Source organism: Cantharellus anzutake, assembly GCF_015039405.1.
Source record: "Cantharellus anzutake strain C23 chromosome Unknown EI90scaffold_45, whole genome shotgun sequence".
In the NCBI taxonomy this organism is placed as follows: domain Eukaryota; kingdom Fungi; phylum Basidiomycota; class Agaricomycetes; order Cantharellales; family Hydnaceae; genus Cantharellus; species Cantharellus anzutake.
In genome coordinates, this window is record NW_024066995.1 from 202,208 (window position 1) to 225,502 (window position 23,295).

General features: G+C 49.2%; 10 protein-coding genes across 10 annotated transcripts; 6 read left to right on the top strand and 4 right to left on the bottom strand.

Moving 5' to 3' along the window:
* The first annotated feature begins 437 nt into the window (after positions 1-437).
* Positions 438-2,049, top strand: EI90DRAFT_1901814 (armadillo-type protein). Its single transcript, XM_039052311.1, has 3 exons — positions 438-683; positions 741-978; positions 1,040-2,049. Exons 1-3 carry the CDS (start codon positions 530-532, stop codon positions 2,001-2,003), a joined length of 1,356 nt encoding a protein of 451 aa, XP_038912935.1. The 5' UTR covers positions 438-529; the 3' UTR covers positions 2,004-2,049.
* Positions 2,050-2,570: 521 nt separating this feature from the next.
* On the bottom strand, positions 2,571-4,107 carry EI90DRAFT_3127739 (uncharacterized protein; the record flags this gene model as incomplete). The annotated part of the gene is made up of 9 exons (XM_039064030.1): positions 2,571-2,627; positions 2,680-2,922; positions 2,966-3,057; positions 3,114-3,327; positions 3,385-3,431; positions 3,490-3,558; positions 3,614-3,709; positions 3,762-3,851; positions 3,903-4,107. The coding sequence occupies 9 exons, from the start codon at positions 4,105-4,107 to the stop codon at positions 2,571-2,573; spliced, it is 1,113 nt and encodes a 370-aa protein (XP_038912936.1).
* A 510-nt stretch (positions 4,108-4,617) lies between these two features.
* Positions 4,618-6,835, top strand: EI90DRAFT_1900135 (kinase-like domain-containing protein). The gene is made up of 8 exons (XM_039052309.1): positions 4,618-4,704; positions 4,778-5,149; positions 5,207-5,245; positions 5,309-5,458; positions 5,514-5,564; positions 5,622-6,138; positions 6,216-6,488; positions 6,547-6,835. The coding sequence occupies exons 2-8, from the start codon at positions 4,928-4,930 to the stop codon at positions 6,798-6,800; spliced, it is 1,506 nt and encodes a 501-aa protein (XP_038912937.1). The 5' UTR covers positions 4,618-4,704; positions 4,778-4,927; the 3' UTR covers positions 6,801-6,835.
* On the top strand, positions 6,688-8,105 carry EI90DRAFT_1900224 (uncharacterized protein). The gene is made up of 2 exons (XM_039052310.1): positions 6,688-7,792; positions 7,857-8,105. Exons 1-2 carry the CDS (start codon positions 6,817-6,819, stop codon positions 7,943-7,945), a joined length of 1,065 nt encoding a protein of 354 aa, XP_038912938.1. The 5' UTR covers positions 6,688-6,816; the 3' UTR covers positions 7,946-8,105.
* Positions 8,106-9,031: 926 nt separating this feature from the next.
* On the top strand, positions 9,032-10,371 carry EI90DRAFT_3018505 (glycosyl hydrolase catalytic core-domain-containing protein; the record flags this gene model as incomplete). The annotated part of the gene is made up of 5 exons (XM_039057236.1): positions 9,032-9,483; positions 9,546-9,876; positions 9,940-10,056; positions 10,108-10,219; positions 10,274-10,371. 5 exons carry the CDS (start codon positions 9,032-9,034, stop codon positions 10,369-10,371), a joined length of 1,110 nt encoding a protein of 369 aa, XP_038912939.1.
* Positions 10,372-11,339: 968 nt separating this feature from the next.
* EI90DRAFT_2929932 (uncharacterized protein) lies at positions 11,340-13,330 on the top strand (the record flags this gene model as incomplete). Its single annotated transcript, XM_039055004.1, has 5 exons — positions 11,340-11,492; positions 11,950-12,168; positions 12,427-12,503; positions 12,665-12,795; positions 13,002-13,330. The coding sequence occupies 5 exons, from the start codon at positions 11,340-11,342 to the stop codon at positions 13,328-13,330; spliced, it is 909 nt and encodes a 302-aa protein (XP_038912940.1).
* Positions 13,331-14,531: 1,201 nt separating this feature from the next.
* On the bottom strand, positions 14,532-15,326 carry EI90DRAFT_2929704 (uncharacterized protein; the record flags this gene model as incomplete). Its single annotated transcript, XM_039054993.1, has 5 exons — positions 14,532-14,588; positions 14,654-14,791; positions 14,853-14,932; positions 14,994-15,035; positions 15,101-15,326. 5 exons carry the CDS (start codon positions 15,324-15,326, stop codon positions 14,532-14,534), a joined length of 543 nt encoding a protein of 180 aa, XP_038912941.1.
* A 1,736-nt stretch (positions 15,327-17,062) lies between these two features.
* On the bottom strand, positions 17,063-17,822 carry EI90DRAFT_3069562 (ribosomal protein L11, RNA binding domain-containing protein). The gene has a single exon (XM_039061166.1). It carries the CDS (start codon positions 17,691-17,693, stop codon positions 17,367-17,369), a length of 327 nt encoding a protein of 108 aa, XP_038912942.1. The 5' UTR covers positions 17,694-17,822; the 3' UTR covers positions 17,063-17,366.
* A 119-nt stretch (positions 17,823-17,941) lies between these two features.
* On the top strand, positions 17,942-19,902 carry EI90DRAFT_3228136 (uncharacterized protein; the record flags this gene model as incomplete). The annotated part of the gene is made up of 14 exons (XM_039066490.1): positions 17,942-18,065; positions 18,178-18,260; positions 18,315-18,352; positions 18,440-18,441; positions 18,512-18,616; positions 18,668-18,726; positions 18,776-18,859; positions 18,913-18,983; positions 19,033-19,079; positions 19,132-19,226; positions 19,289-19,369; positions 19,430-19,503; positions 19,574-19,750; positions 19,806-19,902. The coding sequence occupies 14 exons, from the start codon at positions 17,942-17,944 to the stop codon at positions 19,900-19,902; spliced, it is 1,137 nt and encodes a 378-aa protein (XP_038912943.1).
* A 496-nt stretch (positions 19,903-20,398) lies between these two features.
* On the bottom strand, positions 20,399-23,277 carry EI90DRAFT_3281627 (uncharacterized protein; the record flags this gene model as incomplete). The annotated part of the gene is made up of 15 exons (XM_039066833.1): positions 20,399-21,161; positions 21,243-21,401; positions 21,458-21,597; positions 21,654-21,865; positions 21,918-22,013; positions 22,070-22,199; positions 22,252-22,273; positions 22,324-22,378; positions 22,435-22,505; positions 22,573-22,659; positions 22,718-22,820; positions 22,876-22,904; positions 22,960-23,047; positions 23,103-23,149; positions 23,202-23,277. 15 exons carry the CDS (start codon positions 23,275-23,277, stop codon positions 20,542-20,544), a joined length of 1,935 nt encoding a protein of 644 aa, XP_038912944.1. The 3' UTR covers positions 20,399-20,541.
* Positions 23,278-23,295: the final 18 nt, after the last annotated feature.

The window sequence follows — 23,295 nt, forward strand, 5'->3', positions numbered from 1 at the left end:
TACGGCGCTTCCAATGTTTTCTGGGACTCCGCATCCACAAGTGCAGCCCATATCCCCTCTCAGCATCTCACAGAAACATAACACCCCGGGCCGGACACGTGCGAACCTTGTTGATCGGGGGAGACACGCCTTTCCAACAAAGTTATCGGGTACAGCATCGAAGGGGCAGTCCACTGGTCCGCTCCTTCTTAACATGACGCCGACGCCTCGCCCCTTGGATCTTCGCAGTAGCTCGAGTTCAGACCGTCTTCTGAGCGAAGCAAACTCTGTCATTGCATCGAGTCATCGTCGAGAGAATTCCGCTGGTCCATTTGATAATTTCTCTCTGAGATACATGTCAAGACATCGTGAGTCTGCTATCCTTGTCCCCATCATGCACTACGATGCCCATGGTTCTCATTTCTGGTCAATCGGACAGACATCGGTCCCCAGGCTAGCCTCCAGTCATCGAGCCACGAAGGCTCTCCTCTTGTGGGAGAGATCAGCAGACGCAAACCAAAACCTCGCCTCGCACCCCTGGTGATCTCCAATGAACAGTTCGGCCGGGGGCGGTTGCCGAATCCCCCGGGTCGGCATGCTGAATCCAACCAGGAGAATCGCTCACAAGGGACGGACTCTCACGCTCTGGGAATGGGGGGACGTAGCAACTCAGTTCCCGCATATTTGCACTCTGTCCCGTTTGTGTCAGGTGAGACTGTTTCATGAATTTGAGTGCCCGTTGATGTTGATGATGTACCCAGCTGGAGGTGCCTCTGAACTCGCTGCAGCTCTCCACGCTGAGATCCTCAGGTTTGGAGACTTCGCAAAGTTGAGCGACATTTTGCTTCGAATGCAGAAAATAGCGTTGGAATTGGAAGAAGATGCTCGAACACTTGCCAGCGCAAGCGTCTTCCACAACCTCATGGCTCTTCTGAACAATGTACGACGTGTAGATCACAATGGCCGCACAATCATCTTAGTGACTCTTGGAGCCTTAGCGTGCGTAGGAGATATCACACTATAGGTTTCACCGCATCTGGATTAACGATCTTAACTATAGACATGACACTGCTAGCGCAAATTTAATGACACGATTTGGTGTCACGCAAAAGGTCATAGAACTCCTCACCAACTCGCAGTCTGATGATATAGGTGGAGCAGCTTGGTGCCTTTCTCGCATTTGCAGAAGTAATGAGTTGGCGGACAACATCCTAATCAAGCCGAACCTCATCGAGTCCATCGTGAAAAAAGGCCTACTGAGTGACGTGCCTCGCACCTCCCGTCTCTCTGCTTGGCTACTTGGTGGCCTTGTTCGCACAGACGCGCATGCAGATGCAATGGCAGCAAGTGGTCTTATCCAAATTAGCGTTGACAATCTCGTCCGCAAGACCTCATCGCCAAATATCGTTCCGGAGGACATCTGTGCAGCGACATATCTGGTGGCTCGCCTGTCGCGATCCATCAAACTCTCAAAGTTGCTAGCGAGGGCGGGATGTGTCAGGCAACTGGCGAATTCTCTTCAGACTTCTGTTGATCCTGACGTGTTGAACTGGAGTGCACGGGCCATAGGTTGCCTTATGCGTCCCAATAGCCTCGATTTGGCTAATATACTTCTGGAGGCTGGGTCAGCAGAGGGGCTTGCTCGCCTACCACGAGTCTTGCCAGACGACGAAGTTGAGCCGTTAGTGTCGTTTGCGTTCACCATCCAGCGATTTGTTTGTGCGGAATGGGGGGGAGGCACACGCAAGATCCTTGTTGAGGCGGGTGTAATAGATTCCCTTCTTTCTGCCTTGAGGAGCGCGTCGGACGTACCAGCACCCCATGTACACATTGAGCTTGTGCGTGCGATCTCGTTTTTATGTGACATTGGAGGTGGGGAGGTCAGAAAAGAGATTGTCAGGGCAGGTGGAGTGGAAATTCTGCGGGAAGTGGCGGAAAGCGCGCAACCAGAGGTTGCGAAGGTATGCGATATCGCCGTGACTTCCGTCACTGGCAAAATATGGTCTCGTCATGTTGGTGGGTGACATGTGATTGATGACTAGGTTCGATCTGTATCTGACATACATTCCTCTCCTTCAATAGCCGTGTCGAAGACTGCTTTGAAGCATGACTGGAGCGGTGGATGTCCAGACTATCTTCCACCACCACCATTGTTTGGAAGAAACATCTACGGAGCGCTAGAAGATATGTGGTAATTCATGTCCTATCCAATCTCGCTATAATGAATCCTGTACCCGAATAATCCTATACTTCGGTTAAGTAATCCAAATTAGTTTTGTTCCAGAAGTCCTTTGGATTCAGTTGAACTTGGAGTCGGCTGACCCATACAAATCACGCTTTCGGGCATGGGTTGGACTACCGTAGTCCATAGTTACCAATTTGACGCGGCCCAGCCATGCGGTGAATTTCTCAACCGACCACACATGGATTTCTATCATTTGATATCAAGTAAATGAAGCGTCGCAAATGCGGCGCGATAGCATTAGATTGATTACCACACCAAAAAGAAGTTAAGGAATCAGGAACACTGCTGAATGGATTTACAACAACTGAAAGACCAGAATAGGTGAGTCCAACCCCGTGTTTTCCCGTTAACGCGTTAGTTCGTAACCTTTCAGATGAAGATTGGCCTTTTCGGACAAGTGAATCTACAAAGTGACACCATTAGATGATTGGTCTCTACGGAGACGTCGAACGTACGTATAATTCGATGCCACAGACGTGGAGTATGAACGCTATCCACAGGCCTGCAGCCATTGCCAGCCGGAAGGCAGCGCCATAATTGATAGGTTCTTCGTTCACAGAGGCATGAACTCCGACGAATACAGAGCCGAGGAACTGCCCCGATTGCTGGGCAACAGTGCAAGAGGGGTACTGAGATAACGTAGATGGTGCGAGAGCCAGGATCTCAGCACAACTGAATAACTGTAGGTCGAGGATGTCCTGGTAAATGAATGATTTCAGTCATGGAGAGGGATGTGCCTACGGCATAATATGTCCCAATATCACTTATAATTCTGCGAGCCGCCAACATGATAATGCGTGCGGTGATGACAACACCCAGCAATGAGGCAAAACCTAACACAAAAAAACATGTTTCGAGCTATATGGGACCCTAGTAAAGACCGACTCACGAAGCATCCACTTCCGATGCTGTCTGACATCACGAACCCAGACCATCCCAAGCGTGGCGGAAATGAGGACTAAAAGCCCCAAGAGATAGAAGAGTACTTGTGTGTCAGGCGCACCCCCAATGGTGCGTCGGGCGATGACAAAACCGGACCCTATGCTTGCAGGCAGAATGGCGAGAATGATGTAGCCATTTATGCTATGCAAGACTAATGTCCTCTGGAAACATTGTGGTCAGGTCGTAAGGTAGAATCAAACCCGAAGGAGGTGGCATACCCTGCGGAGCACAGGCAAGAATTCAAAAATAGTTCCCCAAGCCAAGACTGTAAAGTTTCTATCCTCAGCTCATGCTGCAAGGTATGAAGCTCTCAGGCGACCCACAGAAGGACGAGTAAACATGAGCGATGAGAGCCCCCCGGATCGGTGGCCGGCCGGCCCAGAACCACTCGCCTGTGGGTTATATTTAGATGGATCGGTCCATGCTCAAACGAGAAAGATTGCCAACCTGGGGGAAGGTGCCTCTTCTGGTTTGACGCTCTGGGATCCAACATGAAAGATCGTGCCAATACGAATCCAATAAGTGCGCCCCCAAATACAATGACTTTAGGGACACTTGAGCGAGCGTTCGTTACGGAAAAAGGGAGATGACCTACAGAGAGTCAGGCTCCATCTCTCCTTAAAGCCTAGCAAATAGCTAATTGTCATGTAACCCCGCGAAAAGATGCCTGTGGCACCAACTACAACTATGGATCAATTAGTATTGAGGCATACCCAGCACGTCAGCATCAGCTCACCATGCGAATGCTCAGCCTGGTCGGGGGATTGGGGCTCTTCCTCTTTCTTCTCGGATTCCTCGGCAATGGGGTCGTATGGCTGATATGGAGCGACGGGGAAACCGCTCGTCGTGCTGGGACGCAGGACAGAAGCAGAGGTAGAAACTGAATGCGCATCGCTTGTCGATACTGCAGACTTTGGAGCCTCTGACGATGGGGATGACATCTTGGCCTGGTGGGAGGGGACAAGTGTAAGGCACGGGAAGACGATCCCATTATTTAAATATGTATATATGTAGTGCTTTCTTTGACTCCATATAATCAAGCACTACTCCATATTTGGCTGCACTGTCGCTTACGCCCGTGAGGAATTTTGCCACGTTGATCGAGCGGTTCTGATCGGGATAGGCGGAGGATGAACCAAATATGATATGAAAACGTTTCTGGAATGGTGGACAGCAAGTCCAGATACCAAACGCGAAGTGTGAGGGGAAGAGCGCCTTCGAGGATTGGAGCTGATCGGCAATTAGGGAAATACATTATGATGGTTCCACGGCGTGGTTCAAAGGCATCGCAGTACGCCTCCTGCCTGGGTGACTCTATCATTAACCAGTTCAGTAAGCGCCCTGGCCGAGCCTGTGAACCCCCCAAACCAAAATGGGAGGACGGAGTAATCCATTCGGCCTGGCGAGAGCGGGAGCCGCGGTGGCGTCCTCATTTGTTACGTAACCATGGGCTCAATTGGGTATACAATGCAAACAGTGCAACACCCAGTTTCCGAAAAGGTCAAACACAGGAGATGCACCGGGCTTCCAGCTCCCTAGTTCGTATTTGCGGTCAGACCCACTGCTGTGGACAGTGATGGGGTCCTACCAGACTTCAAATCGTACTCCTAGAGTCATACCGAGAACTCATATCGCCGAAGATGACCAGTTGCCCGAAGTCCATCCCACCTCACTCTCCCATGGCACTTGGTTTGGGGTTAGGGTCTCAATAAAACAGTTTCCGAATAATACAGCTCATGAGGCGAGTAAAATCCCGCTCTCATGGTTTTGACACAGTCGCAAATACCTGCATTGTTCCAATCGTCCCAGAAATTATGCCCTCTTGTCACAATGTGGTCAAATGCAAAACATGCTAACATCCTCACTGCGTTTGGGATATCTCCCAGTGATGCTAGCCCTTTATTTGTGGTTACAGAGCATCTGGAAAATGGGGACATATCTCAGTATATTTCCCGAAATCCAAACGCAGACCGGACTAGGCTTGTGCGTCTTATCGAAACCGTACAATGGCGTTAGGGTCTTAAGATCGGTTCTATATAGCTTCTAGAAGTTGCACTAGGCATGCAGTATCTCCACGAGGTCAGAAAAATCTCTTCTGTTGTTCGTGTCTTCTGATCGCTTACGCCATTCTTCCTTCATCAGAATGGAATTGTTCACGGGGGTCTGAAGCCTTCGAATATCCTCGTTAATGAGAACGGGCAATCATGCGTTGCTGACTGTGGCTTGAACATGGCTGCACCCAGTGCCAATCCCTATTCTCACCATTATTACAGCCCAGCGGCTTGGAAGGCTGTGAGTGGCCTTGGAACAGCGTCTACCCTTTGGGCACCCACTCTGTAACCTATAGATTTTCACGCGCCCTTCAGATGTATATGCGTTTGCCATGTGTGCGTTCGACGTGAGCGTCCCATCCCCCTTTGCTCTCGATCCCGTTGCCTGAGCACGCTTTGGCTAGGTGCTTACGAGTACACGTCCATGGGGGAATTTGGAATATGACCGCATCTATCAGCTCGTAATAGAAGAGGATGAACGACCAGATCGACCCGAACCAGACGTAGATGGCAATGTGCTTATTCCTGACAATATATGGAGCCTCCTAACCAAAGCGTGGGCGAAAGAAGAGAGGGCTCGTCCGGACTTTGCTAGCCTTGCATCTGCGTGGCCAGTTATTGATGTGGCGGATGAGTCTTGTTCACATAGCAATGGAGTATCAGCACGGCAAATTCATGAAGATCCCCCTTTAACAAGTGCTTCGGGTTTGAGGGGCGTTACATCTCTTCACTTTTCCCCCACTTCAACTTCTAGTCAAGGTCCTAGGCCAATGCCACCGAACGAAAATCCTTCTAGAACGACTGCGCGTCGGCATTTCAGCGAGGGGAACATCACTCCGCACCGACCTGCTACCTCGCCGAGACCCTCTAATCCACGTCGCGTTGTTTCAGAAAGGGTTGCACCAACGCACAACAGATCAAGTAAGACCATAACTCCCTTTTGCCCATGAGCCCATCTGCCAATTCCGCTAATTCACTGTCGGATTATGTATAATCAGCCTCAAATGCTGCACTCCAATCGTTCGGTCAAGCTATTTCACGTACGGGACAATTCTACCGCCGTCCCAATACCGCGAACGGGACTGGCCTTGTTCCGGTTTCCGAGTCAATGGAACCTCAGCCCATCGAGCCGCAGCTGACACCATACACGACGAGTCGACGGAACACTGCGGGGGGGAGCTCGCGTGGGACAAGCTCCAGAAGTGCAGGATCGGTTGACGGTGGGACCCCGAGGAGTCGGTCTGACTCACACCCGACCTCTCTTGCCAAAGGTGCGCAGAACCGACGATTCGGGACACTCCCCTTTTGCTGATACTGGTGGATGATTAGGAAACAGTCCATTAGAGATCGTGGAAGAGTTTAACGCCGAGCTTAATAATAACAATGGGGACTCGACAAGACTGAATGACTTACTAATTCAAATGCAAGGGATAGCAACCTCATCGGACAAGAATGCTCATATGCTGGCCACTGCCACTGTTGTGGATAGCCTAATCACTCTTCTTCGACAGCGTTCTAGCGATCAGGGCGATCATACCATTGTTTTGATAACCCTTGGAGTTTTAGCGTGCGTGATACTATGATACCCCCCTTCACATAATGAATGTTATTGTCCCCAATAGGTACGATACCGTTAGTGCAAATATGATGACTCGTGTTGGTGTGACGAAAGCGATAATGGAACTCCTCACTACAACACTCTCTGACGATATGGACGGAGCCATCTGGTGTCTCTCGCGCATTTGTAGGAGCAAAGAGATAGTGGACATGCTCTTCCAGCCAGCCATCATCGATTTGGTGTCCCAGAAAGGTTTATTGGGCAGCATGCGCCGTACATCGCGTCTCTCGGCCTGCTTCCTTGGCGGGCTCATTCTCACAGATGAACAGGCAGATGAATTATCAGACAGAGGCCTTGTCGAAATTAGCGTCATTAATCTCATTAGAAAGGCTTCCTTACCCAATGCGCTTCCGGAGGACATCTGTGCTGCCACGTTCCTCGTTGCTCGTCTGGCGCGATCGATCAAGATCTCGAAGGCGCTAGCGAAGGCTGGATGCGTGGGACCGCTAGTCCATGCGCTTCTCAGCTCTGTTGAACCTGACGTATTGCATTGGAGCGCTCGGGCAGTTGGCTGTCTTATGCGCCCCAACAGTCTTGAGATGGCAAATGTTCTGCTCGGAGCTGGGTGCGCAGCAGGTCTTGCTCGCTTACCCCGGGTGTTGCCGGAAGACCAGGTCGAGCCGCTGGCATCGTTTGCATTTGCAATACAGAGATTTGTTTGCGCAGAGTGGGGCGGCGGTACGCGCAAAGCGCTGGTCGATGCTGGTGTCATTGATTCGTTGCTTTCGGCGCTGAGGACTGCTGCAAATGTACCTGCTCCACATGTTCACGTTGAGCTGGCACACGCTGTCGTTTTTCTATGCGATATTGGTGGAGGGGATGTCAGGAAAGAGATCGTTAGGGCGGGCGGAGTCAACATTTTGAAACATGTAGCCGAAACTGCTTCCCCGGAGGTCGCGGAGGTCTGCAATGCAGCCGTCACTTCGTTGACGGGAAATATCTTTTCTCGCAATCTGAGTGAGTGATTCGAGCCACTCAAATGCTAGCATCGTGGCTAATTGCAATGTCGGGGTCCTTGTAGCCGTGACAAAGACCGCTTTAAGACACGATTGGAGTGGTGGATGTCCAGTCTACTTGCTACCCCGAACTACCTTTGGTTGCTCATTATAGACCTGTATTCTCTGGATATATTTTCATTCTTTCGCCGGGAACAAAAGACGACATGGTTGACTCAGACTCGAGAGTTCTGATTGTTTTGTGCAGTGGCTATGCATCAATATTCGCGGTTTGAACCCGACTGATGCCTTCCCGATCATGCCCATATCGGCGAAGGAGAACACAGGTATGACTGCAGACCTCGATCTAGGCTCAACACCTCATGGGCAAGCCAAAAGGCATCCTCGGATTAGCGGAGTTCGTGAAGAAATCCCATTGGAGATGCAATTGATTCATTAGAGATTCTTACATTAGCCTCCAACGCAGACACACTCATGGATGATCCCCTCGTGCATGGGCAGACCCAAGGGAATCACAAAGCCTGCGAAATTCAGGCCTCCTCCCGGGAAGCGGACAAACGGGCAAACAATGGAGAAGAGACGAATGGGATTCACACTACACTAGATACACATAAAGACCACAAACCCCGACGACGTCACACCAACCCGAAGTTCACAAATCCGGCAGAAACACACCCGATTCATAAGTGTATTAGCCGGGACAGCCGCACTGCCACGTCATAATGAGCCCGCGGGACAACAAAATAGCGAATGACACCGTTGCTCCGCTACCCGACAAATGGCCCCCCCGGCACCATGAGCCCCGAGGATCACCCTACCTGGCGCTATCCACCCGTACCACATAATCTGTTGATGATTCCCTCACTGCACGCCACAGTGTACTGAAAAAAATACTACATATGTGACTACAATGCCACATGGCAACAAAAGAGACTATGGCTCATTTGCGGAGAATTACGGATGGTTGGAAGCAACAACCAACTGATTGAAATTTCGCGAGTGTTGCCTTGGCAGCTTGATCATTTGATTGTTTTTCCTTAAATCTCAACCACTCTCATAACCGCTACCTCTCATCGCTCTCAAGCTCCTTGTCTTGTCTCTCTTTTCGTTCCCGTCGACGTTCTTTTCAGTAGCTACGTTCACTAAACATCCCTCGCCAACTTCTCATTCAATAGTGCGATTTTTCCTGAATTGTTGTCAACGTGAAAGAGATCTGATCACGTCCTTTTCTTCAGACTCGATGGCCGTCCTCAGCCATCTCATCACGGTTATTGCACTTTTCACTGCTACGTTCTTGTCGTCTGCGCCTGGAAGCGCGAACGCTTTGTCAGTTGATACCCATGGCAACCTTCGCGTGCGAGGGCATGGACAATTGCATCATGACCATGGTGTACGCTTGGCTGAGAAGGATTACGAGCAAGGCTTGGACCGTCGTACTTCAGCCGGTAAACGGAGGCGTTGCAAGAAGAGACCCATAACGTCCACCACGTCTATGTCTCAGATAACCTCAACTTCAGAGATGCATTCGACCACTCCGAGGCCTCAACCGGTTGGGCCAACCACGTCTACTCCCACGGCGACCTCCACTTACACTCCTCAGCCCCCTGCAAATGGCAACAAAAAAGTTGGTCTCGCATGGGCCGGCAATGACGATAAATTGCTTAAGTATTTTGTCACTGACAAGACGCAATAGTAAGCACGTTTCTTTTTCTCCAGCTTCCAATGAGTCTGGAGAGCAAATTACCGTCTTGTAGCGTGTATACATGGAGCGCCTCGTGTCCAGATCATTACGAAACCACTGGCTTGAACTGTGCACGTATGCTATGGAGTCACAAGAACCTCGAGGACTTCAAGAATCTCCGTCAGAGCCCGGGAACGAACACTCTTATGGGGATGAACGAGGTCAATATCCCCTCCCAGGCTAACCTGTCACCAAAAAACGCCAGTGATCTGTGGAACCAGGAGATTCGCTGGCTCGGCAAGCACGGATATACGCTTGTTTCGCCATCTTGCACTTGTCAAGAGAACGCTATTCAGTGGTTCCAGGACTTCTTTGCGGCGTGTGGTGGCAATGAAAACTGTGGTGTACGGAATCTATTTTCATACTTGATCCGCTCCTTCCATACTGAGTGTTTCGTTGACGGATAGGTTGACTACCTCGCCATTCATTGCTACCTGACCAGCACCGCTGACTTCATGTATTGGGTTGAAAGGTTCTGGAACACCTTCCATATTAAGCTCTGGGTTTCTGAGTGGGCTTGTGCTGTATGTTCATCCCAGTTTTATTTTGCATTTCGTTACAACTTGTTTTCACAGGGCTTCGGTCCCGGGGGGTACGGGAAATGCTCTGGGGATGTCTGGAAGTTCGTAACGACCATGGTTGATTTCCTCGATAAGACTGACTATGTGGCAGCTCACTTCCCCTTCGGTGCGACTTTCTTTCAGTTTGTATGACGATGCTGGGTGCTGACTTTTTTCGTAGGCTTTCTTCCTTCGTTGTACAACGTCGATCCTGGTGACAAGCTTATTGATGACAAAGGTTACCCGAATGCTCTCGGAAGCTACATCCTAAACCACTAGGCACTTTTAATCTGCGCTCTCTTGACTCGACCTCGTTTACTACTGGATTCAGTCGAGGATATATGTATCTTTTGCTGCAATACTTAGTCATTGCTCTTCCTCATTTTCTTCGTTTTGATTTCTTTCTAACTCCTTGCTGTTGTCACAGCTTCATTAACGCAGATTTTGGTTGTTTTCCCATTTAAAATCATGCTGAATTAACTTGAACCACGTTTACTACGGTACCTCATTCATTATGCAAGAACACAGATGGAGAAGTCACATAGCATCCTGTGACTTAACGTCAGCCCAACAGGTCCGAGCACGTTCGGAAAATCCCCTATTAACGTTTATTTTAAACACCATCCAGCAGCCAATGAGAAGGCATTGGTCAGACATCGCAATGTTAGATGAGACACGTTTTTGACAATTTCGATGCAGTGGGAAGCATTTATTTAGAATTGTCAAAGACGTGGTTCGGGTACGTGTTTAGACAGACAGTGACGCTGAACTGAGGCAATAAAATGCGACAGTGTGACTCCATGCGGAGCAAGCGCGATGCAAGGATAAAGGGAAACTCAAGTGCAGACAAGTGGTCTGAAGCGCACGCATAAGTTTCTAGCCTTGTTACAGCCTACCAGTCCAAGTGCTGAGGAAGCGGAAGGGAAGTTTCGTCACATGCACATGATGACACGAACACGCATGAAGGTGAACATCTGCAAAATCTCATCAGGGCTGCAATCAACGCAGGACAATGCAGCACCAGTCAGGTTGCGAATGACCACCATGATTAGCAGTGTGAAATAAGAATATTGAACCAAGACGCCAAAGAAAATTATCAAGCCAAACTCCAAGCGTTTAAACGTCAAAAAAGTTTTTTTGATCGATGCCGCAGTTTTCCGACATTGTGCCTCCCACACACACTTGGACTGACGAATTTCGATAGCAGTTTTCAGCTATTCCCTTTGCGCAGTAACTTCGAAATAGACATGAGCATCCCAACTGCGTTGAAAACCCTCTTGAAACTCCGAGGTCCTAATCCCCTGCCCAACCCTGGCTTAGAGAAGCTTGCTCCAATCTTCTTGACGACTCTGAAAGAAGCTTCTGCACATAAGGCTGAGAATGGGTGGCTTGCAGTTGCTGTGAGTGATGCTTACCCACTGTTGTGCTTCCTATGAAGTGGAAGAGTCTACTTTGGCCAGCAGACCCAGCCTAGCGTGCATGGGGTTTCCCTAAGGGTTCATGGGATACCGTAGGGCCCAGAAATATGTTTTTTCATTCTGTTCCATTCTGTTACTCTGTTTCACGTACCCAGCGTTATCGGGATATGGCAGATCACTTTTGCTGGTGCCCTACTTTTCATTAAAATCGTCCCGTTATCGAGCCTCTCGTGGTGATGGATCCTTCTCCTGCTGCAGCCATCCGTTCGCTTCTTTTTGTCGGGCGCTCTTCTTCAACGCCGATTAAATCTTGTTCAATCGACATGCCACAATCACCCACCTTACAGAACATGCATTTGGCTTGCCAATCTTCTCTCCTTTACTATCATGTGCAATACAGCACATTTTTACTAAAACTAAATCTGATTGTAACTCACAGACGGCCACATTCCTTGCGGCCAATTCCCCGTCCGTTGTTGGGGATTTGTATAGATTTGCTTCTCACAAAATGGACTGCAATGGCACGGCAGGCTCTGGGTCCCCGACCTCGGTATCATTACCATCTACCGAGCCTTTCCCTCTCAAAGAAAGAACCCGAAGAGCAGCGCAGATGCGTGAAGCTGGGTTAAAGTCTGTTGTTTTCGTGGGAGTCCCAAAGGTTCGTATTCATGGTCCCCTTTTCGTCTTTGCCATTACATACCATCAGAATTATTGCCTTTCTTGCTACTTCCTGCTGTGGAGGGTATCCAGTATGGTTACAGCACCTTATCAGGATGCAGAATGTCTGCCACAATGTTTCCATTGACAGCATAAATTGCTCAATGACTTGCAGGGTCTCAGTGCCTTCAAATATTAGCGCCCATCCTGCTGAATCAAATTCAAACGTGCTCCATGCTCACCTACGAATCGTCTGTAGGTTATCAATTCGCTCGCTGCACTCACGGAGAGTCTTGAAGATGATGTCAAAGCCGCGTTGACCACAATTCCCCACAGGTAAACTTTTCTGCAATATATTCTCCTTTAGGTTTAGTCTCACATTTCATTCTCAACTCCCTCCGTCTTTCTGAATTTGTGCCTCGTGCATGCTCAATATGAACAACTAACAAACTCAAATCCATTTGATCTATCATGAACGAACTCTACCCACTTTGTAGGACTCTCTTGAACGAGTCTTTAGGCATGGAAAAGGTAGCGGCGCGCGGACATAAGCTCTTTGAATCGATATATCACCCTCACACATTGAAGCTACTCGCAAAACTGGGAAAGTACCATCCTGATTTTCCAGGTGGGCCACTTCATTACCTCCTGCAAAGTTGCCATGCAATGTTTGGCGTATCATGCTAGGGCTGCCGCTACTGTAATCTCGCCCCGGCGGCTAGCCGCTCCTCCGTGCATCTTCGCGATCACATTTCCCTTGGCTGCTAGACAATACTTCCGCCACCTGCCTAATACTGTATCGTCTGGCTGATCTGGCATCCTTTAAATCTCTAGGTCATATAATTACATATGAATATGGATCTTTGCTCTCTGACCCAGTGGGGTGGAGCAGCAGAGCGGAGGCGGTGATTAACCGAGCCTTGACCTCGGCGGTCGGTGTAGCGTGTCTTCGAGCCAGTGGAGGAGTTGGGCCCCAGCTGACAAGTCATGTGTATGGGCTTCTAAAAGCGAGGGATTTTGGCGAGGAGCTTAGTGAAGGGGATCAATGGCTCGCATCTGCTGACGGAGCTACATGGGTCCTTGGTGTTGTTGACCGCCTCGTGGATTCCCTTCATGTGCCTGACACACTGGAGCAGAACGGGGCCAGCCAAAGAAGCGAATAATAAGAGATATCGCGCATGAATGATACGCGGGAGTAACCCTATCGTTTCAGTGTCCCAACAGGTTGATCGTGTATGGATCCCTCATGCGTTGTAAAACAGGTGAGCCAATGCAGCAATTCTGCACGATTAGGGTTCCGGGTCATCGATACCACGCGATCAGAGACATGCACGTAAAGCAAGTACCCGGGACGACTAAGATGCGATGTGGAAGATCCACAGAAAGAAAAAAAAAACATACAAATCTAACCACGCTTTATTGTTCACATGAACAAAGGGAACAAAGATGGGCGGCGTTATTGTTTGGAGAGTCCCGCGATTGTCATTAGCCAGCTTTTTCTGTTCCACTTACCCAAACCCAGATGCTGGCCTGCAAGGGTGCGTGTACAAATTGAGTAAGCACGTGTAAATTATTTTCAGTCTCACGATGAGGCATGGGCGTGCAGACAGCTTGGGCTCATCCCCGATCAAAGGTCGAGAACCAGCTGAACCCAACGGTTTCTGGTTACGGTGACTAGTCGATCACTATTGCTACCTTGATCAATCATCAAAATGGCAGAGGGGTCCAGGGAGGGGAAAAGCCTCTCCTTGCCTTCCAGAAACGGGGTCATGGACATTCATAGATCGGGAACTGCGTCGCTGGCACGGCGGACACGTGCTAGCCATGTCTCGGAACTAGTACTAGTGACAGTTTGGAAAGGACGGGATCAAATCATTTGTCCCACAAGCTACTTAGCCCACACTAAAGGGTTTTGGAAGCGCTTAACGGATCCGCATCAGGGACTCCTTCCGATAGCGGCTGAGGTCGGACGGTGTATTTTGTGCAGTCAAAAATTGCCCAGTTCATGTTGGGTTGATGATCGAACCTTTTGTAATTGTAAGAAGGCAAAAAAAACAAACTGATCAATTTGGGGTAGAAGAACTCATGTTGAATGGGTTACATATAGTTGACTTGGTACAGTGAAATCATCAAATTGAAGCGGGTATTTCTGTAATAGTTGGTCTGAAGACCGCCCACAGAAAGATGGCCGTGAAGCGATTAAAAAAACATGGACAAAATTGGACCGACAAAAAAAATTGATATACAAGGCAGCCCAGTGCGCTGGAATGGCTCTGGTAAGCACTGACCCAATTGAAGTCCGAAATATCGCAAGCTTACTATAAGAATGAAGATAGACCAATGAACCTCAAAGACTAATCTATTTCATCGAATGACCATGCGATGAAGCATGATAGACAGGACAACGAGATCCATCATCGGCTAGACACAGGTCGTGCAAATTTGTCAACAGGTGTGCTTGGACAAAGAATAGAACCCGGGCATACAGGGTGGGTGACAGTCCGACTGCCAGCATTGCTGAAGAAATGCAATTCGCCATCGGTTGTGACGACTTCGCCGATGTCCCACCTTCTCGGGGGGACCTTTCGATAGAGAGCGATGACGATGCCATTAGGATCATACAACTATGGCCGTCCAACTCGTGAGACCTTGAACAGAAAATTATTGAAGTGTTCAATAACTGACTAGTATTTCCCCAGGAGTTGTAGTCGATTGAGTCCACGTGTATTCATAACCGTCGGGTCCAGTCCAACATCTGTGATCCCCTGTCAATAAACTAAAACTTAAGGGCTTAGACTTTTGACAGGACGTACGACGAGGCTGGACCGTTTCGACGAACGAGATCTGCCATAGGGATGGAGGATCGTCCTAAACATTTTGTGAGATCGAATGAATTAGATCGGCTCATGACGATTTGGGGCAACGGTGCTCACCGATGAGTGCACGACCCAGATCGCCATCCGCATTCCACTCGAAACGCGCTACACGCTCTTGTTTGGTCTCACTGATGGCTCTCCAGATGGTGGTTACGGTCTTTTTCCTCTCTAGAGCGGTCTCAAAGCGGTAGAGGACACCCCATGAGGTGAAGAGGGAGGAGTCGCGGGGACTGCCCGCGCTCCAAGACATGACGAGCAACTCGGAGACTGGGAATGGTGGCATGTTGAACGTAAAGGCAGTAACAAGGAGAGATGAAGGGGAGAATAAGAGAAGACGTGGATCCCGAGGAAAGCAGTGGGCGGGATTTTTATAGGTCAGAATGGAAGCGACGCCTTGAGTATGACTTTTCCCAGCTGGCAGAGCAAGATTTGGAAATGATAAGAATGGACCAGACAGGATTCACGAACAATCCTACCGAACAAATTCTTCCATATTGGGGCCCGGTTTTATAAATCCCTGTCCATGCTGCAAGTGTGAAGTCGGTTCCGTAAAGTTGAGAACATGAAATGTCCTCGTGTTGAGAAGCCTGGACAGAAACGGGGAGGGCAGTTTAGGAATCGCTAATAGCCGTCCAGCATGCGTCGCATCCCGGAATAATTGTGCAAGCACATCAACCATCTGTTGACACACAGGCGCGCGCTACTGGATGGTACCAACTTCGAATCTCACATGACGCGTGACGGACGCGACACGTTGCGTCCTCCGGAACCTCCCTACGGCTCAACACCGGGACGGCATTACTTTGGTAAGGGTTGCTCTCTTGTGGGAGGACTTATCCCCTTGCACCTAGAAGGTCACACGCAGTCGAAAGAACACGGGAAAAAACCCAAGTTCTAGAGAAAGCTGATCTTTTTCATCCCGCAAATCGTCGATCCTTGAAAGGCCCACGCCGCGCCGAGTTGCTAGGGAAAAACAAAGAAAAAAAAAAGAGAAGAAAATCAAACATCTGAGCTTCCGCCTCGCTTCGGTGTCGAGGTCCTGCACGCCCGCACCAGCTTGATTTCTAATGATCCCAGGCACCGTATGCATGTGCATCGTGAATGGTAGTTAGACGCATTGAGCATCCTCCTGGCTCAGAGGGGTATCCCACATTTGGTCCATCCCCCACTCGGTTAAGGTGTTAAAATTGCTGTATTCCATTCTCTAGTCTAGATCGCCCCCTCCGAATTGGCCACCTCTTATGTTATGGCTTGAGGTTCATTATGCTCTCATTTAGCAAGTCGAGTGCACAAGTGCTCAATCGGCCCGATCTTACTGAGCAAGCAGAGTCTTCTCCTTCGCTTAATTGGAATTCGCAGCTGGTCCTTTGATTATGAACTCTGGTCACCACGAGTTCCCATATACTCCGACATGAGGAGGAAGCGTGGCGTTACTTGTTTTCATTTAATGATGCCCCAATTCTCTTATTCGAAATACTCAAGGTGGCTGCGCCTCGGACCTCGTATTCTCCACATGATAACATCATTCTGGCCAACCTACTCCGTGATCGCAGCTCTTACGAGGGGCGTTCTGTCTACAAGGGTATCTAGCTAATATCTTACCACACCCGTGGGTCTGTGATCATCTCTGATTGTTTCGAATCCCACAGGCCCTATCATTAATGTTGTGAGGGCCCCGCCTGGCAGTCCGTGGAGAATGAGGATTGTATTCACACTGTTTTTCTCTTCCCGCGCATCACAGAATGCCCTTCATATTCTCACTTGATATCGTCCAAGAAAGCGTCTGGTGCTCCGTTCTGGCCACGAGGGCAACATCCTAGGACATCCCTACCGCTTAAAGACTCCCATCCTCCGCTTCGCCGCATCAGCAGCTAGCTCGAGCGTCATCACAGTGTGACGATCTTCTTGCCTGATACTCAGTTGAAGAAGAGACTGGCCGTGGAGAATCACTGAATGTATGTATTCAATTGAGACAAGACCAGAAGCAATACGTTGGGCAGTCACTGATTATTGAAGCAGCTCCTTCATAGCACACAGTGCCATTTCCGGTGCGGCACAACCATTTAGATCACACCCGTTGTCGAGCATCAAGAGACGCCAAACATCTCCTGAAGCCCGTGATCACCAGTGTTTCCCGCATGCACCGCGCGTCACCCACGACGAAGGCGGGCCATCTGTCCTTCATTCGATCAATTTCCGCGAAACAGGACGCTACAAAAGGAAAATTGATCTTGATTAAGCACCCTTTAATTGGGATCCATGGTACACGTGCTACTCACACGCAAATGGTATTATCGGGTCAAAGAGAGGAATAGGCGCATGTTCAAGGAATCACCTGTATCCCGAGCGCTTTTGCGGTCCCAATAATCATTCGTGCAATGCTTTCCAGTGGGAGTTGGCTCAAGTGTGCATCAGTCTGCTTTATTTTTGCAATTTCATACACATGCTTGAGACTGATGGTAGCGAGGATCTGGCTTGGATGTGCAGGTCCCTTCTCAATCCCAGTGACCTTCTTTAGCAGGTACGACGTCGTTGGAGTTTTTGTCACGAACGCAAACGTGCGGTCAGGTTGAACAATTATCGTGGTTGGGATCGGCGTTCCGGGGGAGATGTGTGCCGTACGAGCGTTAAACTCCTTGCAGAAATCCATGGATTTTACACCTTTCGCACCAAGCGCCGGGCCAACTGGGGGCGTAGGTGCCGCCTTACCCGCTCCCACAATAAGGCGCTACACACCATGGCGCGATAGCTGTGTCAGCGTCTTCCTTTTTGCCGAGTATTGGTTAAAGATACACACCACAAGCGAGGGTTTGGGAACGCCTGCCATGGACTCAGCAGTTTGAATTCAAGATTTGCTTCCGGCCGGCTAGGCGCTTGTTGACACTGTTACCAACAACGATGTTAAAATCGCTTCTGGCCTTGGCGAGTGCCAGCTTTGTTTTATCTGCGTCAGTATCATATGATCCCCAGCTTGCGCTCAAGTACGTAGCTCAGGAGGAATTACTCAAGGCCGTCCCCGAAGGTGAGTGGCATGCGCGACGCGTGTTGTCCAATCGCTCGTCTGACCGCCTCCGTCGCGTGTGAATCGCATTGGGATGCTCTCCCTTTGTTCCCCTATTACTTCATATGTCAAGGCTTCAATCTTGATCTTGACGCGAAGCGACTCGTTCAATTTGCTCCCAACGAGGAGCCAGTGTGGGTAACTGAGCGAGAAAAGGCAAGGATCGCGTTTGACTTACATACGGCTCGTTTTAATCGTTTTTTTTTGTAGATCATTGCGAAAGCAAGCTCCGTCAACTTCTTCGACATGTGAGGATCTCTTAATGACATTTCAGCGTTTCCCTAAACTCAGATTCTAGAACTGATTCTCCAGACTATGCTCCGGGGGACCTTGAGCAGTCCGCTGCTGGTGTAGAGAGTAGGAATGATATTGTGGTGCTTTTGACCAAACCTCAATGTGAATTCCAGTTGCCACCTACAATGCGTCGAAGCGGATCAAGTCCACTATCAAGTTACTATCGACCAAGGGCCCGAGGGCTAATTTGAGGAAGTTCACAAGTTTTAGGACGCGATGTTTGTGTCCCTTCCAGCACTGAATGCAGCAAATGTTGATCACGCCGCTAGATTACCGCTCCCTGACGGGCCGCGAAAGCCAGCTATGGCTGTTATCCAAGATCAATGAGGTAACATCAACTCCTTTCTCATACAATGCTGTACTCAGGAATTCGAAAGGTTACCTCGAAGACGGCTTCGGATGAACTGCAAACTCGCATCACTGTCAACGAGTTTGAGCATCCCTGGGGCCAAAATTCGATCGTAAGAGCGCGGATTGCATCGCTCTGAGCCTTCTTACGATTGTAGGCCCTCAGATCGTCAGGATAAGGGGGACATCCATGTCAAAAGATACTGGCTCCGTCATCATTAGCGCACACCAGGATAGGTGATCCGTTCACATCCGAATTGTTGCTGTAGAAACTAACCGCTTCCAGCACAAATTTCCTTCCGTTCTTACCAGCCCCTGGCGCTGATGATGATGGTCAGTGTCCGCCGATGCCGCCACAATGAATTTCAAATCGATATTTCCGCAGGGTCTGGCACAGTTACGATTTTGGAGACTTACAGGGTATTGTTAGCCGCAAATTTTACCCCTATCCATGACGTGGAATGGCATTTCTATTCCGCCGTAAGTGAATTCGTGGTTATACCTTGTTGTTACCAAGCATTCGGGTATCCCTTGCCTTGCAGGAGGAAGGTGGGCTTCTTGGCTCTCAAGCGGTAGTGAACGATTACGTGTCGCAAGGGGCGAAGGTCAAGAGTCAGCTGCAGGTATGGATTCCGCTTCACTAATGCAAGCTACTCGGAATGCAAAGTACTCACATCATTCAGTTTGACATGACTGCTTGGGTAAAACAAGGGACCAAGGAAGTAGTGGGCGTCATTACGGACTTTGTTAATCCCAAGTGAGCGAGCCAAACGCGTTTATTAATTCAAACCCTTGGGATCTTGACACGGTTTTTTGCCTCATGTCAGACTCACCTCGTTGATTGAAGACCTCATTGATACGTATCTAGATATCCCTTGGGTCGAGACTAAATGTGGGTATGCCTGCTCTGATCATGCCAGCTGGAATAAGGCTGGTATCCCCTCGGCATTCGGTATCGAATCAGCATTCGAAGATTCGAACAAGAATATCCACTCCACGAACGAGTACGCATTTCCTGAATAATCCGCCGTACCAAAATAACGGGCTTTTTCCCCTTAGCCGGCTGGACATCTCTCCAGAATTCAGCTTCGATCACATGCTGGAGTTCTCTAAGCTTGGGGTGGCGTATGTTGCTACTCTTGCAGGGTGGGCTTGAGTCCCCCTGCACAATCACCAATCAATCGTATCAGGGATTCTTCTGTATTAGAAAACTTCTCCCGTGTTCAACAAACGATCTATCGTGAATGCGGTCGATGCGGTTAGTGGCGCTCTAGAAGCTGTAAACTATCCTATTTCATAGCAGTGGTCCAGAATACTCGCTTTTATCAGGACACACGTTCATTGTGCTTCTGCAGCCGAACGTCCCACTTGCTTTGTGACCACTACAGTGACTGCTAAGACAATGCGCATCTTTTATTCTTCCAGCTTTTTGTAAGGTCATTACTCGTAACCCCAGCGTGGTAGCCGTGCGCCCACCAACAACCGAATAGCTAATTTTGACGTTCATGGGCTTCGGCCACATTAGCCTCGATAGGAATGGCGCCATTCCTGTCTTCTACACTTCATATTGCAAGAAGGTTCATCCAAACGCACCTTGTAAGGGGGATCTTGAGCTCACACATCGGTACATACGTTTGTGGAAATTGGAAACGGCCAGTTCATAGATAAGCAATAAATATTGCGCATACAGACGAAGCCCAAAATAATTCTACATTTTCCAATTCTGAATTAGGGGAATCAGGGGAATATTGTGCAATCGATCTATGGAGTTGCAAATAGCTTTGAATGTCACTGTTCATCTCCCAGATGCTGCCTCCATGATCGTGCCACGGCTTAAGCAGTAATCTATGTGCGCATTGAGCTCGTCATTGTCGACCACAAGCTCCTTACTGCAGATGGGACACTGCAGCGGACTGCGAGGGGCCTCGGAATGATCCACGGTTTGGGTACGATTGCGCTTGTTCCGGGCGTTTGGAGATGTCAATGCTTGAGGTTGAGCAGTGGTAGAGGGTTGGAATTTGGCCAATCCCCCATCATAGTTACCTCTGACTGCGTCGCGAAGTCGTGTCAGGGAGATGGGCTCGTTTCCTTCTGCAATATCACTGTCGCCGATTGAATTCAGCATCAGAGGCCTCTCCGTAGCCGCGTCAGCGCCAGGATTGGTGTGAGAAATAAGCTGCGTTCCCCCCGTCTTTGAGAAAAGTAAAGCTTCTTCCTCTCGCTTACGCCGATCCCATCTAGAAGGCCCCTCAGGGGCATTCCCAAGTTCCCAGCCTATGCAATCGTCTTCCATCGCTGACGTGTCAGCCTCAAAGTTGCTCGCCAACGTGGCCTCTGCTGCGAAACCATGGTTCGTCGGCTCCGCGCCACTCCCATCACTCAACCGTTTCCGCTTTTTGAAGTTTGGACTAGACACTAGAAACTACGGCATCGGTGAACTTGGATTATTCTAAAAGAACCAATTTCAAAGCAGAAGAGCAACCTTGTCTATCACACCTTCGTGAAGCCGGAGATCCTTGAGCATTGTGAGGCGTAGGCCAATCAGACGTAGCTTTGATATGGACGGGAACTCCTTCAAAAATAGTTCTTTCCCAGCGGCGAAGATATCGGCTTTTGATGTGATGAACCGAGACAGCGATTTCGCGCGTGTAAATGCTAAATGAATTTTAATGCATCAGGTACCACCATGACTGGACAAAGGGACGCTGTACTCTGAAAGGTGTCCAACTTGTATTTCAGCGTGACCGTCCGCCCTGCCCATCCAGTTCGAGCCAAATCTTCCTCTAGGTCCTCTGCTATGCCCTCCAGCTTAGCTAATAAAGCGTCCTTGTCGGCATCCGGGCTAAAAGTCCTATCAATTTGTAATTATTGCATTGTTCCTGAATGTTGCCTGCCTGAATCCCCCACCTTTCAACTCCTACACTCTTGCGGTCTTCTCTGACTGGTGGCTCTACGATATTGGAGCCGATACCCAAGTGTGCATTCAATAGATACGATATCCCCCCTGGGAGGTGCTTGTCCATACTAAGGAGCATCGCTCGATGCTTGCAAACATCCCCACAAGTATTAATTCCCAGAGAGGTTAAGATCCGCTCTGTCACTCGCCCAATGCCGGGTATCTGCAGGGAAAATCGCATTGATAGAGTAATATTAAGGTTGGCCAGTATGTACCTTCCGCATGGGCAGGTCATGCATGAATTTGATGATGTCGTCTGCATTCCTTGGGAGTGTGAATTGTCCGTTGGGCTTGTTGCGATCCGAGCATATCTGCAAATCGTGTTGAAAGCGCGGATACTTGTAATGATTATAGTTGTCATGCTTACTTTCGCGAGCATGCGGTTTGCCGCGATACCTGCACTGCAAGTAAGCTGAGTTTCACGGTGAACGTCGGCTCGCATTTGTTCCACACATTCTTCCGGCGTCATGTTATGAAGATCGCAGTAATCATTGAGCCTAATGACCGAAAATATATCGGTGGGCAAGTGGTTGAGAAATCAAGACTGACGTTAGGTACGCTTCATCAGCACCTGTGCCACGATGAGTTCCGTATCATGGGGGATTCGAATAGGATGCTTACCCATAATACACATGTCTGGATCATACTTCCCCAAAACATCCATGACTTCTTTTGACTGCGTAAGTGTCACAGGTAAGGACGAGAAAATATCGATAAGAAAAGTGAACGTGCTTTCTGGGCGTATCTCTCGAAATGCGAGGGGACAATGATGAGGTGTGGGCAAAGTTTCTTTGCGACGAATGCTGGTAAAGATGCGGGCTTTCAATTACAATAATTCGGAATGAAATCGCCACGAAGTTTGGCACTTACTGGCCATGCCTGACCTACATCCATATTTTCGAGCCTCATAGCTGGCAGTCGTAAGCACGCCTTGGCTGACGCCGAATGCTTTCCCCACTGTCACGGCCGAATGTTAAATTCTGTGCATGACGAAGATTCTGACACTGGAACTAGCCTAGGCTTGGGTCATCCAGACTTTCCACACTAGCATAGAATGCATCGAGGTCAACATGGCATATTATTTTTGACACATCCCTTGTTGCCTCCATGGCAGATATCTAAGCCCTGTAAGCCGGATGGAGACTTGATATGAACTATGTGCCCGCCCCTCACCATTTTGTCCACAGTGGACTCTGCATTACCTGAATGGTCGGTTAGACCTATCACATTTCCGATTCGAAAGCAGAACAATCTTACGAATGTCCATAATGCTCATCACGCTGTCCCGTTCCGCAAGCAGCTTCCCAATTTTTTCAGTCAACATTCCATCCTTCCGTTTGGCCTCCTGAGGCTCAACTTCAGAATCCTATACTCGGGCGATAAGTACCAGTAAACGTCACTTGAAAGAATCTTGAATTCTTCGAAGCCTCAGCGATTATACGATTGACTGGATCGCGTCAATGTCACACAGACGAGAGGGATTCCGGAACAAGACATACTCTCAGATTGATCCCTTGCGAGTCCAGCCTTTCCCGACGAGGGGCCAGCCATGGCATTGATGAGACTCTGCTTCATAGAAGTGTCCAACCCGTT